The sequence below is a fragment of the Hermetia illucens genome, chromosome 3 (genome assembly GCF_905115235.1).
Source record: "Hermetia illucens chromosome 3, iHerIll2.2.curated.20191125, whole genome shotgun sequence".
Classification (NCBI taxonomy): Eukaryota; Metazoa; Arthropoda; class Insecta; order Diptera; family Stratiomyidae; genus Hermetia; species Hermetia illucens.
This window is the reverse complement of record NC_051851.1, coordinates 126,509,216-126,525,618: the sequence shown is the minus strand read 5'-3', so window position 1 is coordinate 126,525,618 and position 16,403 is coordinate 126,509,216. Positions and strand designations below refer to the sequence as shown.

At 43.9% G+C, this 16,403-nt stretch overlaps 1 protein-coding gene across 3 annotated transcripts in view; it reads left to right on the top strand.

Annotated features, from left to right (window-relative positions):
• LOC119651192 (protein G12-like) overlaps positions 1–16,169 on the top strand; it is a 49,479-nt gene extending 33,310 nt beyond the window's left edge. For 2 of the 3 annotated variants that reach the window (XM_038054633.1, XM_038054634.1), the window contains exon 2: positions 15,540–16,169. In XM_038054633.1, the coding sequence (XP_037910561.1) occupies positions 15,540–16,126 (587 nt within the window). In that variant the 3' untranslated portion in view covers positions 16,127–16,169. Of the gene's footprint in view, positions 1–15,339; positions 15,473–15,539 lie in introns of those variants that run through there. The other variant, XM_038054631.1, reaches the window with a different exon arrangement.
• Positions 16,170–16,403: the final 234 nt, after the last annotated feature.

Sequence of the window (16,403 nt, the reverse complement as noted above, 5' to 3'; positions counted from 1 at the left end):
GCCAAGAAAGCGGGGAGCAGCGGAGATTAACTTGCATGAGGGGAATGATCCCAAAACATCCAAACATGAACCCAAGAGGGGAAAAAACCGTGATGAGTCAGAAATGAAGTATAAATCAGGAAGTCCGCCATTAGCAATGTTAATCAAATGCCCTTGACCATATTTGATTGGCCATACTGCCAAAAATGTTTAGCGGCCAAATACTCACTCGTGAGGAGTAGGAAACTATCGAAGACCTTGTCGTCACGCATATGTGTAAGGGATGGACTGCAAAACTTGTGTTCATCGGGATACGCTTTCGACCAAGTGGTGCGACGAGGGAAGCTGCAGAGTGGCTTAGGACCATAGTTCCTAGATTTTCAAACTAGGAAGGAGCAGAACTGTCAACATATGCTGCGGATCATATATTAGGATCATACTTTGTGATATTATTTCTCTCGAAAGCCGCAACAATAGAGACCGAAGATCTCATAGATCTGCTACGCGATTATGGAGAGTCTTCAGGAGCAAAGTGGAGGGCAATCGGGGTAGATGTCCGATCCCTGTGGGCAATCAAACATCGTTTTTGACATATCAATTATCGATTTGACAACATACCTGTGGACAAAGCCTAGGAAAGACACCTCGAAGGAGGCACCGCAAAACATACCGAGGTCCCCGAAGAGATCTCGTAAGCCATAGAGGCGAAAAAGACTGGATCAGTGAGAGAAGTAGATCTGCTTCCCAGGAAGAGCAAATACTGTACTCAGGAGCCTAGGTATACTAGGAGCAGATTCGCGGTCTGCAAGGAAGAAGCATACATGTAATTTGGGACTCCTCTTGTGAAAAACCAAAAGCTGGCGTAATTCTTAAATATAATTTAAAATATATATGTCAGAATCTCACCGGAAGACGGGGGAAGCACTCGACAGGCAGTGGTGGCATCGGACTGCTTCCCAAAAAATGGCATCCGGGTTCCACCGGAGCTAGTTGCTAAACTGGTGGAGTCAATCGAAGAGGTGAGTACTTTTTGAATTTATTCTTAGCAATAAGTTAGAAATATATAACTTATTGAACACTCCAACATTTGTGACTAGCACTAGACATAACAAAATTGGAGGGTGTCGGATGAGTCCTCTATGTCTGATCACAGAATAATCAAATTCGATATTGAAGGCAATTTCGAAATGAAAAGAATAATAAGGAATCCCAGGAGAACGGATTGGGATTCCTATCCAACACAATTCAGCAACAACATGGCTCATCTTCAAGGGGGCGGTCACATCAGGAGCGAACTGGAACTAGAAACAGTGGGGGAAAACCTCAACACAGTCGTCATTGAGCCATATGAGGGCAGTCGTCCGCCTGGGACAGTTAAGTCATCAAGGGATGTACCATGGTGAAGTAAGAACCTAGCCAGAATGAGGGCAGAGGTACGAAAATTCTTCAACCGGGCAAAACAAACCGGAGAGTAGCCGAGGTACAAAAATGCACTGACTGCGTAATACAACGAGATCAGGGAAGCAAAACGGAACAGCTTCAGGGTATTTTGTGAAGGGATCGAACAAACCACAGGATCAACCAGGCTTTATAAAACTGTAGCCAAAGACGGGGCAATATCTTCTGTCTATTTGAAGAAGGAGGATGGGACATTTACCGAGAATGAGGAGGACACAGTATACTTGCTTTTCCGCACTCATTTCCCGGGGTATGCTCGAAAGCTAGGGTAAGGGAGCAGTGGGAACTTTTAAATTGCTGGAATCACCCGGAGTAAATGGCATCTTCCCAGCACTAATCCAGAGACACCTAGAAATCATCTTGGAGTCTTTTCTGAAGTTGGTAAGAGGCGGCATAACCTTGGGATATTGCAAAGGGTGTTCTTTAATACCTGGAGGCTTGTCGACTGGAGCGAGTAGCTGGTACAACTGTGGCTCGACGCCCAGAGCAGCGATGAACGCTCTAGCTCTGGCCAGCTGAGGCGTAGAGGATAAGAGCAGGAGCGAGCAGATAAAAAGCTGTAGCTCGGCTTTCTGTACAGCGAAAGGTGCTGTAGCACAGTCCTGGATAATTCTATTAATCCCTTGAGAAGCTCAAAAGCTGTCCTCCGATTCCAGAGCAGAAAATAATCAACGCTATAGCTCAGGTGGGAATGTAACTTTATTTGTTGAAATGCCTTCTTAAATATAATTTACTTAGCTAATTTTTTAACTGGCTAAAGTTATATATTTAGATTATAAATTTTTGAGTGGGTATTTACATATTTTCAACTGCATGGATCATTGTGCATTTCCATTATTTTGTGGAATCATATTCCAGTACCTCTGTTGCAAATATTTAGTCCAAGGTTAAGTTTCACTTTAATTGAAAGGACGATGAGGATGGAATATGAGCCGCATGTTCATGATCGCTTACTACTTTTTGCTACTCACTATAATGGTTCATGAATTGTTTGTTATTATATTACGACAATATATACCAAGGACATAGAGGTAGCCAAAAGCGGTCTTTACTCCAAAAGTGGATAAAAAGGTTCATTTTCACCCTAAATCTTTCAAACCAATTTGCCTAACATTGTTTGTACTCAAAACGGTGGAGAAGGTCAGAGACAATTATAATAGAACTACCGTTCTAAAGCGTAATCCCCTACATCAGTAGGTGGCAGGATGGTCAACTGAAACTGCTCTGTATCAACTGACGGATGTACTACGGAATGCCATAGAAACAAAAGAGATAGCACTGTGTGCGTTTTTGGATATCGAAGGAGCATTCGGCATCGCACACAGAGATACAAGATGACTCAAGGTTGTCCACGGAACGGGGTACTATCGCCGCTTATGTGGAGTATGGTAGTGGATGAACTCCTGGATGAACTAACAAATACTGGAATACAGGTCCAGGATTACACTAACGGCATTGTTTTAATCTGTAGGGGCGAATATGAGGACACGCTAAGTGCTAGAATTCAAACTAGATGAGGGGTTACTAGTGTCTCGTGCAGGGAGACGGGGCTGCATATCAATCCAGCCAAAATCATCATAGTACCATTCACTAGGGACCATAAGCTTGATAGCTTGAGAGTCATAAGGTTACATGACATGGATGTGAACTCAGCACACAAGTCAGGGAGTTACACAAACCCCAAAAGCTGGTTTGCGTGGAAGTCAATGGGGCAATGAAGCATGTCCAACGACATCTCTGGGACTAACCCCTCTCCATCTGCACATACAGATGCAGCTTAGGAAGGCAATCATCAGGATGGCCGGAAGCATGAAAGAGGCGGTGAGTTGTCTAAATCGAAGGAAAGTTGAAATTCTCTTTAGGCGATACCCCGAATTATTGATACCAAGGGATACCATGAGAACTAGGTGTCACTTCGATAAGAAGTTTGAAACAGGCGAACTGGGAGAGCGTAGCTATGAAATACGTCTTAAACCAGCAACTGATTACTTAGTACACTGACGGAATGCTGACAGCAGAGGTAGCGAGTGTCAGGGTCATTTGTCGAAGGCAAAAATATTTGGAGCCAATGGGTAAGCACACCAGCATATAGCAGACGGAAATGTACGCCATGGACAAATGTGCTTCCTTTTAATCTCCAAAGGAACCCAGGGAGCAGAACATTGCTATTCTGACTGGCAGCCAAGCGGCGATCAAGACATTTAAGTCCAACCAGGTGAATTCTAATCTGGTATGGGAATGCCTTGAGAGAATGAATACGTCTGGATACCTTGGATTCCAGGCCATATTGGGTTGGAAGGCAATGAAGCAGTGGACGAACTAGGTGAGAAGGGAGCAACAACGCAGCAACGACCAGAACCCAGCTGTGGAATCGGAAGCGGGTTTCTGGCTATGACATTAAGAAGTGAGGAGGAACGACTGAGGGAATTATACTGCGCGAGCCTACTTCAAATGGAGCAATCTAGGGTGCTTATTGGGGTATACCAACCCAAGCGCACAAAAGACTGCTTAAACGTCAACAAGAAGAACCTCCGAATCATAGTGGGAATTCTCCCTGGTCACTACCGGCTAAACTAGCAGCAAGAGAAGCTAAGGATATCTACGGACACTGCCTGCAGGCTCTGTGCTGAGTTTGTTGAAACCTCTATACACGCGCTGCGAAGGTATCCGGCACCTGTGGAAAGTAAGTCGAGGCACGTGGGAAAATACTTAATACCAAATACATTTGAACTTTGGAAGCAGGGAATATACTAAAATTCCTAGCGGTTATTGAGATACTGTAATTAATAAGTACACTATAATCAGTGAAAAGGGAACAGTAGTTTTTTAAGGATGGGGTACGAATTCCCCCTGACAGAATAATAATATTAAGAGTGGATACTGTACGACGAATAAAAAACAACAGTGAATTGTAGAATCAGAATAAATAAAAACAGTTGATTTATTCCTAAAACGAGAGATGTACGTACGTATGAATTTACTTGCATATAAGCATTTCGAGTACCAGTTGTGTCCATATTCATCATCATTTTTTGCCTATGTTTATTTCTCTAAATATTAAATTTCACCCAGGAACCCTTTAATTACTATAAAATAATTTAACCAGGCATCGGAGTTTGGGTGATAATAATACCCTTCCATTGCGAATTGCCCGTAGCGTAGTAATGCACTTCAGTTCCCCAAAGACTTCCTGAGATATCCGTACTCTTCTTCTCCTTCTCTATTCTTCTGCGCTAAGTGACCTTTGGCGACCCACTCGTCAGTCATCTTGGGGGAGAGGATTCCACTGCATAACCTAGTCAGCAATGCAATTGCCGCCCCTTCTAAATGTGTGACCTTTCCAATGCTACTTCCGCCTTCCGATCACAGTGAATACGGGTGCGAACAAGGTCTTCGTTTGAGATAGTGTCAGCCCAGCGCACTCCGATGACACGAGGCAGACAGATATTAGCGGAAGCTTGGAGCTTTTGGATAACAATGGAGTTCACTTTCCATATGCTACTCCCATACAGCAACAGAAGGAACACTAGCACAGAACAGTCTCAACTTGATCTTGGTGTTAAGATAACTGCATTTCTAGATTTTAGACAGGCAACGAAAGCGGATTTAGTGCTGTTAATCCGTTGGGCAAAATCCAGTTGGGCGACACCGCTGCCAGAAAGCAGGCTTCCTAGATATAGAAGTTGATCGGCGTCTTTGATGCTGTGCTCTTTAACGCAGGTAGGGAAAGTGCGATGACCCATCAGACTGGTTCTGTTGGTGTTTACCTTCAGTCCAACTCTATTTTCTTTGTCAATCAAGCTTTCGAAGTATTCTTTGATACATTCCAAGACTATTTTTGCTATTTTCTCTGCAACAGCAGAGAACACGCAGATACTCCTCCAATTGCCACACTGAAAACCGATGCTCTTTTTTGGGATTTTAATGATCATCCCCTTCTTCCACTCTTTCGGAAAGGTCTCGGATTCTGAGGATTTCTGTACGAGTGGAAGCAGCAGATCAGCAGTAGCTGCAGGTTCAGCGATAAATAACTCTACGGGGAGACCAAGACAAGACAAGAGAGATGACAATGATTTCAGGAATGTATATCGCATCACGAAAAAGCTTGCATGGGGTCGCAAATTTTTCTTCTCTTTCCCGATGATAAACAACTAAGGAGGTGAAATTAATGCTTCACCACGGTTCTTAACTCGTATCGCATTCAGGGAAGTTTTTCCCCTTATGGACGAAATGACTAGTTACTGCAACATGCGAATACAAAGTGTTCCTCCAAGCATAATAGAAATCATTTCTGTCATCAATGCATTCAACCGGAATAAAGCGGTTAGGGTTCACAAGACAAACCTAACCGCTTTACTCCGTTTTTCTGCTTGGAGGAACACTTTATATTCGTATTGTGCGTTAGCTAGTCATTTCATTCATAAGAGGAAGAACTTTCCTGAATGTGATACGAGTTAAGAACCGTGATGCGATATACATTCCTGAAATCATTGCCGTCTCTCTTGTCACGGCATGCCTCACGCTGAACATTTCGGGTTTTCGCTCGGTATTGAAGTTCGAGCGCGTCACACCCGCCATCACTTGCGGTGGTCAGTACAACCGTCAATTCCTTCCCCTCATTAATCCGTTTTCACGATTCCGCAGTTAGCTTAATCCTAATCTTCCGCCGACAACCTGTGTAACAGCCAAGAAAAGAGCATTTTTAATGGTGGTTCAATGCGTCTTGATATTCTCAGGCGAGTTACTCAGTATATCCGTCGTCTGACTAGACAGATAGCACTCCCACTCTCGAACGGCAACTGGATCATACAAGCGGTCGATGTTTAACTTAGCGGGTGGCAGCCCTGCGAGAAATGGTGGACGCAATACGCAAGCGAACCTAAGTAATCATTAAGTGGGATTCCCTTTCGAGGCCGATGTCTGCGTCCTTCTTGATATGCGCATCTAGCAGACAATTCCTAAATCTACTGCCGATCGCGAAGCGGTCGAGAAATCTCTCGTATGCTGTCGGTCAGTTGAAACCCAACTGGCTTATGGAAGGCTCTGTTCCTAAACAACGTGTCACCAATGACGAGACGGTAGAAGCAGCAATTCGGTCGATATATTACAGTATTAATCGGTGATGTTGAGTGTGTGATGCGATATCACATCGAATACTTAGCTTTTCATTTGTCTTAGGTATGTACTTTGCAATCCCCGGAAGATATCCTGTAAACCATCTGTCTTATTCACTTTTGAAGACGATTTCTCGTACTATTCTATTCTCCCTTGAATTCAACGCGCTGTTGTATCCCATCCCTTCCTAAATATACAATCTAATCTGATAAATGGTGGGATACAATCAGATCGTGAACTTTGGGTTTGTTGGTGTTTATTTTCAGTCGGAGTCAATTCGATTCCTTCTCTGAGTGCTGATTGGGACAGGCTCTTACTAAGTAAGAGGGGGAGCAGATATGATGAGTATAGTCGAGATATTTGAGGAAAGATGCATCGTCTATTGAACTACATTCTCCAGCCAAGAAGAGAGCATGAAGAACGGCACCGACAAGGGGAAGAACAAGTACCAGTGACAAGATGCAACCCCGGCGGGTTCCGTTTTAAACTTCCAGCTCCTATGAAATTTTACATCGATGCAGCATGTGACATTCTGTGCAGTAAATTATCGCCCTGATAACGACAATTAGTTTCTCCGGAATGCCCCCTCCCCAACCACGTGTAGAATATTTCAGAAACACTGTTGGTCATGCTGGAAAAGTAGCAGATGGAGTGGTAATCTAAATCCTGCCCACTGTTATACAGTAATCCGCAGATCACCTCTAGCTGTCGCGCTAAAGACCTGTTCCCTTCATCAGAATCTTATCAATTATTGCCTTCCTCCATTCGCTGACACAATTTCAGGTTGCCAAGATTAACGAAAGAGTGAAAGTAGCCACTCCGCCACTTCCTGCTGCATCCACAGAAATGCCATCAAGCCCGGCGATTGAAGCATATTGATGACTTCTTTTCAAAATCAAGCATTTTATGGATAATTCCTCACAAGGTTTTACTGAAATTACGAAACTCACCAAGGGTCCAGAACTTTGCAGCTGATTTTTTCGTATAAATCCATCAACCAACTGTTTGTTTTACACAACAGCCTGTGAGTCATTACATCTCAATTATGTAGATGTTTTTCAATAAGTTCGTCTCCGAGCGTATATCTGGATAGTCAGCTTGAGGTTTTCACGCGACTACCTACAGAGAGTCGTGCTTTAACCAATCTTACTCATTTAGCTGACCGAATGCCACCCTGAACGTCGCCATGAATATAGCCTCCTTTAACTTAGTAGAAGATGATGTGCGTGGGTTAAGCTCTGACAAAGATCACAGCTATATCTGAGCTAGACCTAAAGGTTTTATACATCACTTCCGTTGCAGTATTATGCCAGATTGCACAAATGATACTAATAAACTGCTCCCCTTGTGTCTGCTTTCCATTTCCACACCCGACGACCTACGCATTGAGGTCACTGGCAATCACCTTTGGATTCCATTCGGTTCCGTCGAAAACCAGGTTAGATTATGTCATACTTAGTGAGTCATATCAGCATATACCGCTTATCTTCGTCTAACAAAGTCACTGGCCGGCGAACTCATTATGCATTGAATGGCTTATCACCATATCGCCGTCACTCCAAATTGTCTTTATAGGATTTACTTACCATATTACCTAATATCAGTTGAATTTCGTAAGTGTCTTGTGCAGACACATCTTCACAGATCCAGTTTTTCCAGATTGAGGTTTACTTGAATTCGCACAAGGTGGCATTTGCTACTTCCAGCAATATACTTGCTATCCTCTCCATTTACCCATAACTTCTGCATCAATCGTTTGTGAAGTATTTGAAGCACCGATTTAGCGAGTGACCCGTTAGACAGCAAACAACCAATCAAATACAAACAACTAGCAGCCAACAACTTCTACGCTGCTTAAAATTGGTAGCTGAATTATGACTGTTTCGTTGGACATAGTTCGCCGAGGATTCTCTGCTCTCAATTGCGGCTCCAAAAACGCATAAGTTATAAATTATAATATAATAAAGGTAACATGCATTTTCTAAATCCTCCAAGAGGGTCCCAGGTCCGTATGAACAAGAAGCCCAACATGGCTGCGTAACACTCAGGCGTTTCAGAGAGTAAGTATCAATAATAATTGTTTTGAATAGCAGAAATGCAGCAAATCTTTACTTCGCTGTGGCGCTGACATCGAGTTCAAAAAGGATCATTATCTGATGTCGCTTACCTTCGCTTGCGTAATGCGTCCCCCACCTTTGCATGGTTGACTAAATGATCCAGTTGTCGTTCGACAGCGGGAGGGTTATCTTCCCGATTAAACAGCAGATATGCTGCTTAACTTGTCTAAAAATATCTATGAAGTGGTCGGCCATGCGCCAAAGGAGCGTTATAAAATCTGCCTGATTGCGGAATCGTGGAAACGGATCGATGAACAGAAAGGATTGAAGGTTCTATTGACCGCTTCAAGTGATTATAAGAGGCAATTGTACTAGTCAGAGCGTCGGAAGTTGCCGCAGAACGCAATGATTTCAGAAGGGCGTACCCAATCACGAAAGAAGAGAATAAAAGACGTTAACAGCAGCAGGGTTGTATCTTGACACCGATATTATTTCTTCTTACGATCGGTGACGTTCTTCACGCTGCCTTGTCCGGAGGATGTGGACGATGACATCCTTCCTCAAACACGTCAATGACATCTGTTTGCTCTCTCACCGAGCAATGGATCCTGACAATGGCTTTTGGAAAGAGAGCCACATACGGTTGGACTGAAGGCAAACATTAACACCTGGGTCACTATATCCTCCCTATATACATTAATGTCCACAACATCGAAAGCATTAATTGGTTTATCTGGACGCACTATCAGCACTCAATCCGCCTTCGTTGCCCTGTCTAAAAGCTGGAAATGCAGTTACCTCAACATAAAGATCAATTTGGGACTAGGAACGCTAGAACAGTGTTCTCTTAGTGTAGCTTTATGAGAGTAGCACACGAAAGGTGACCCTCATTGTCACTCAACGGCTCCAAAACATCGTCAATACCTGTCCACGACGAATCATGGGAGTACGCTGGCCTGATACTATTACTAGCGAAGAACCTGATCGGCACTCAAGCCTGGCAGCCGTAGTCATGTGATCGGAAAGAGGAAAGGTGGCAGTAGAGAGGTCACATATTAAAGAAAGGCTGCAATTGCATTTCTGGTTACGCCATATAGTGGAATCCACTGTATCAAGATGGCCGACGAATGGGTCGCCCCAAAAGCACTTAACGTAGAACGGTGGGTAAGGAGTGCAGTCGTCTCGGAAAGTGGGGAGGGGAGCATTTCAAGCAACCGCGGACAATGGTGCGTAGGTGCCGTTGGAGTAAATGATAATTACTCCGCTAACAGCTCCGCTGTGAGGCAAGGATTAAGAATTAATTTAAAACATTACTTGCTCGTCGCAAAAGGCGACTAAGAGGAAGAGAAAGAGGCATTAATTTATTGTATTACCTGCTCATCGCAAAAGACGACTAAAAGAGATAGAAATTTGTGGGCTTCCATCATGCACATTTGGGATTTTCCCCTGCTATAGAAACGTCATTTATTCATACTTTATATAAGCCAAGCTCTAACGATAACGTTATCGCCTTTTCCACCTTTAGATTTAATTTCAGCATTACAGGTTGAACATTTTGGGATTAAGCGAGATTTCATTGTTGGATTTTCAAAAGCACTGCTCGCTTTCTTGCGGGCACTGCGCTATTGTAGTCCGGAAACCCTGAGAGGAAGTAACCGTGCATCCGGTGTTGTATTAAAGCTAATGCCAACCGCAAAGCGCCATCATTTCTTGTTAGACTTCTATTCGAGTATGAGGAGCATTTCAGTGTCAGTGTTACGTACTAAACAGAGTCTTCTGGGCTAGAAAGGAAGGAGATTTTCTATAAGAAATCGAATGCAGTTCAGGAGCGGCTTCCTAAAGGTGACATTGTGTTCGTGATCGGTGATGGCAATGCGCAGGTGGGCTCTGACAACTCATGAACGAACGTAAGAAGCATGATTTTCACGACCAAAACAATAATGGTCAGTTCAAAACGACGTCACAGAACTGGTATATGAATGGGCCCTTTCTCAGAGAATGGAAAAGTCTTCAAAGCAAAAGTTGGAGAGGTATTTGCGTGATACCTGCTATAGGAAAGATAACAGCCAAAATAATCCAAGAGGGCATCAACGAATATCCCGAAAAATACATCGATAGAGATCAAGCTGATTTTTGCATTGAATCGTCCTGCACTGACCATATCAATACCCTTTGCGAGGGTATGTGAGTTAATACCTATACTACCCTTTTAAGGTCAGAGGGTCCGACCAACTGGTCCTCCAGGCTGTGAGGAAGACACAACAGGAGCTTCGGACTGGACGGATAGCACAACGACGAACCCGCAACGACAACGGAATAATGGGTTCCGCATTTTCTCATGGAACGTGCGTTCTCTGTACAGAGATGAAGCTGCAGCTATCCGATACCCTATCCTAACATAGGGCTGACGTAACAGCATTGCAGGAGATGCGTTGGACAGGGGCCGGTTTCCTGGAGAAGAATCAGTACACCATATATTATAGCGGCCATCCAGTAAACCATTTGCTCAGAGTAGGTTTTTTAGTCAGCCAAAAAATTAAATCTGCTGTTATCGGCTTTGAAAGCATAAGCGAACGGCTATGCACTCTGCGTTTGCGAGACAAAATTTACAAATATAACTCTCTTTAACATTCGCGCCCCTAAAGAGGCGACTGCAGAGTCGGCGAAGGATACCTTCTATGAGGCAGTAGAACGAACCCTTGAAGCCTGTCCCAAGTATGATATCAAAATCAAACTTGGGGATTTTAACAGCCAAGTAGGGACGGAGCCCGTATTCAGGCAATACGTTGGCTCTCATAGCTTACACCAAAATACAAATGATAACAGACTGCGGATTATTCAATTAGTACTGTCACACGCAATGGTTATTGGAAGTACCTAGTTTGCGCGGAAAGCGGTCCACAAACATACATGGGCCTGTTAAGACGGGACCACTTTCAACCAAATAGAGCACTTGAATGCCGCTACCTCTCAGCCTTGATGAATGTCAGAACATATAGCAGCGCAAATATAGACTCGGATCACTATCTCGTTGGCATGGTGCTCCAAGCTCGAACAACACCACCCGGAATCCCCTCTGACAATCAGGTGAGAGTTAACACCGAAGCCATCCAGAACACAGCCCTCCGCAACACTATAAGAGGAAAATGGATGCCGCAATAACCGCAGTCAACAGATATGCTGGAGATGAAGCATTAACAAATGATCTTCACAATCACCTGAAGAACGTTATCATAAATACGGCCACAAACATACTTGGCCCCAGCAGCAAAAAGAGTCGGAACGGCTTGTTTGACGATGAATGCAACCTAGCAACGGAACGGAAGAATGCTGCATACCAAGTAATGTTGCATTCTCAACGGACGCGGGCACGCGGAGACTTATCACGAACTCCGGCGAGCGGAGAAGCGACTTCACAGCCGCAAAAAGGAAGCCTGGGAGAACCAACAGGTCGAGACAAAGAGGGAAACTTGATTTCCAACAGAATGGGCATATTAGAGCGACAGGTTGAGTACTTTGATGAACTACTGAAAAACTAGAACATCAGCGAGTTGTAGGTCCCGCCAACTGAAGACCACGGACAAATATTGCCACCACCAGGTACAGTTCAACGGCTCTAAAATCATAAGTCGCCAGGAGCCGATGGAATTACAGCCACTAATTACATCAAGTGGTTCATCAACTTATGCTCAAGGTGTGGGAGAGCGAATCGATGCCTGACGACTGGCAAAGAGGCACTATCTACCTCATACATAAAAAGTGTGATATCACACAATGTAGCAATTATAGAGGTATCACGTTGATGAGCACCATCTATAAGATATTATCCGCTATCTTACTAGGCCGGATAGCCCCATACGCCGAGAAGATCATTGAACCATACCAAAGAGGCTTCACTCCAGGCAAATCAGCAACAGATCAGATTTTCTCTGTGCGGCAAGCGATGGAAAAACTGTTGGAGTATGGACATCAGTCGTACCATCTTTTCATCGACTGTAAAGCCGCCTGTGATAGCGTAGCCAGGGTAAAACTGTACAAGGTCATGAGAGAATTCAGTATTCCGACGAAATTGGTAAGACTGACTAGACTGACCCTGACCAATGCGCGCGGTCAGATAAAAGCAGCAGGATCACTCTCAAGACCATTCGGCATCAACAACGGTCTACGACAAGGGGATGCCCTATTACTCTTTAACCTGGCCCTGGAGAAAGTGATCCGTGAGGCTGTGGTAAATGCAAGGGGTACGATCCTCTTCCAGATGGAGCAGACGGCGACCGGCGCGAGACCTTGGGTTGCACATCAATGAAGGCAAAACAGAGTATATGGTGGCAACATCAGCACCAAAAACCAACCAAACAACAACATCAAACCGCACTGGTCAAACGGGAAGAATAAAGAAAGGAGATTACAACTTTGACACCGTTGATAATTTCTCCTATCTAGGTTCAAAAATCAGGGAGTTCGCCCACGGTTGTTGGCAGCCACTAGAGCCTATTTCAGCTTACAAAAACTGTTCCGCGCGAAACGTCTCACCATAGGGTGAAAGCCCTTACTGTAAAAAACAATGACCCTGCAGTCCCCTCATGTATTGCTCGGAGACTTGGGTTCTGAGAAAGCAGAATTACGAACTCTTGGCCGCGTTCGAGACAAGAATCCTCCGAAGAATTTTCCATCCCCTATGTGAGGATGGACGATCCCGCACCCTACATAATGACGAAATCTATGAGCGGCTCAATAGGTTACGACGGGCGGATCACTTAATCCGTATGGATGAAGATGATGGTCTATAAGGGCAATATCTATGGTAGGAAAAGAAGACGAGGCAGACCCTGCTTGAGATGGAGCGATGGCGTAGGTCAGGACACCAGACAGCTTTTAGGGATATCGAGTTGGTGGACCTCGGCGCAAAACCGGGAGGTCTGGAGTTCCTTATTAAGTCAGGCTTAGACCGGTTGTTGCGCCGTTGATGATGATGATGATGTGAGTTGCAACATCCACTTCATCATCCTGCCTTGTCCGAAGGGCGTGATGAGCTTCAACGGAAGACAACACAATCATTCAAGAATCCTCAACTACGCAGTGGACATATGTTTTCTCCCTAGGCAGATGACATGTGTTTTCTCTCTGACAGAGTTATGTATGTTGGTCAAATGGCTGCGGATCTGGAAAGAGTAGCAAGTAGAGTCGGACTAAAAATGAATATTAATAAAACCAAGATTGCCAGTCCGACTGGTCCTTGTAATCTCCCTATTCGGAGTAATGAGTAAAACATTGAAGACTTGACCAATTTATACCCTCTCGAAAAGTTTGTTTCTGCCGAAGCTATCTCCATACCCAGATCAAGTTGGACTGTTCTGTGTTAAGGTCCTTTCTGTATAGCTGTATGGGTATAGCACATGGAAGGTGACCACCATGATATGTCGTCGGGGTACGCTGGCCTGGTCGAATTTCAAATGAAGTTTCTCGTCGGCGGACAGGCCATTTGCCCGTGGACCCGTAAGTCAAAAGGCGGAAGTGGTATGGTTCCATGCAGTGGAATCAACCACCCCAAGATGGGCGATGAATAGGTGACCCCAAGTATGTGGTCCTGCGCAGAGTAATAGAGGAGGAATGCAAGGACGTTGGAAAGTGCTGGATGAAGCAAAAGTCGACTTCACCATAGGCACGGGCTATGACAAACTGAATGGTGATAGGCAACCATGTAAAAGCAAAAATGCTGTTTCCAATTTGCAATATTGCTGTCTGCACAGACATGATTCTAATGAGAAGTACAGAATTTGCTAAATTGTGGTACAGTTGGGTATTTAATAATTTTAGGAACAGGGACAGTGGAATAAGTCGAACATTTGTACAGGGACAATGGACAGGAACATTTGCAACTTGCGTGTAGACGGAATATTTCAGTAAACTACACCTAGGTGCCAGGGACTGCATCGTGAATTTTCTACCAATTTCGAGTTACTGCGCTGTTAATGCGAACCTGCTGAAGTAATAATATTAAACTCTGGAAACGCCTCTGCGGCAGGCAGAATCATACCTCTGGACATCATGGCGGTTACCCGTTCACCGCTCTACGGTTAGCGAGTTTACAATCCATTGACAAAGTTGGACTTCTATCGGATATCTACAAACTGCCTCGACTTACTTTTGCTTTCTAATGGCGGATCTTATACATGATAAATTGATAGCTTCCTCAGTTCACACAATCACAACGCTCTTGTACTTGTATCACCCACTGCCAGTGAAGTTGCAGTGACCTTTATGCATGCAAATTGAACCCATCCATTTCTCATCTTCCCACAAATGACCAGGAATCGACCATGACGGCATAAAATTCGATAATAACAAAAGTTGTTTCTTGCCTACACCAAACAATGTTCACCAATAATGCAAGTTCAACCGTACTCGATATAATAAGTGCGTTATCAAAAGTATAGTATTTATGTTTTTACTTCGCCGACGAGCAACGAAGCCACTATAAAAAATATTTTCACTACGCAAGATCTCGTGATCCTGGGGAGATTATCACGTCCAACAAAATATGACTTTTCTTTAAAAAAAAAAATGCAGCAGTTACAAGTGTGCACTCCGCGCCATAAAATCTCAAAATCAATATCTGTTAATTAAGTGTCGAATTAGTAAAATAGGGAGAGGGTGATTAAAGGTTTATTAGGAGTACAATTTAATACTAAGTAGTGATATTCTGATTGGGGTGCAGCAGAACGATAGATAAGATATTATTTAACTATAAATTGTTGCGTTTTGGACCACTGCAGCTCAGATTCAGCCAATATACCGAATTCAAACAATCATGAAGGTCCTTGCTTTGGTCTTAGCAGCCGTTGCACTTTGCTCCGCCGCCCGTAAGTTACCCTTCATGCCCGCAAATCTCATTCCAAATAATACAAATTGATATTCATTTCATTATAGCCCGTGAGGATGGTCCAGGATGCCGTGCCCCAAATGGTGGTGGTCTTGTTCCAGTCCTCGAAGAATTCCTTGATATGGTCCCACTTGACCAAATCTTGGAAATCCTTTTGACCGCCATCACCTCTGATCCAGAAGTCCAAACTGTGATGGAGTACCTCTCAGGAGAAGAATTCCATGGCATCCTTCTTAGTATTAAGAACGATCCTGAATTCGATGGTTTGATTGCCTTCTGTTGTCAGGAATTGTACCTCGATGCTGCCTACTACATCAACTTCCTCCTCGGTATCCTCGGATTCCCTGAAATCCGTTCAGACCGTGCCTACCGTGCTGGTGGATTGAATGGCATGTTGGACGAAATCCTTGCCCTTATCCCACTCGATGCTTTAGAAGCCCTCCTTAACGAGAAGTTGGCCACCGACTACTATCTCCAATTGGCCTTCAAAAAGATCAACTCTGATGAATTCGGTGCCGTCATTGAACGTCTCCAAGCCAACGTTGCCTACGTCGACATGAAGGATCGTCTCCGTGGTTTGGGAGTTGATGTTGATGGAATTATTGACTTCATTAACAAGATCTTCCAACGTTAAGTAACTTAAAGAGTTGAGCAAAATAAATGCTATTTGAATAAACTTTCTGGTATTCTGTATTCATTTTAATATAGAAAGCTCCAAAGGAAGTTACAATGTATTGTGAATCAGATATGCAGGTACTCTCCATAATGAGTATTTTAAGTGATCAGCATAATTTTGTTTTGCTTGGGAATAGGGTGCAGAAATCTTAATTTCAGGTTAATGAAAACGTCGTCTAATCTACTCTTTTTTTGAGAATTCGCTGTTTTCTTGAATTTTAACGTTCACGTTCTAA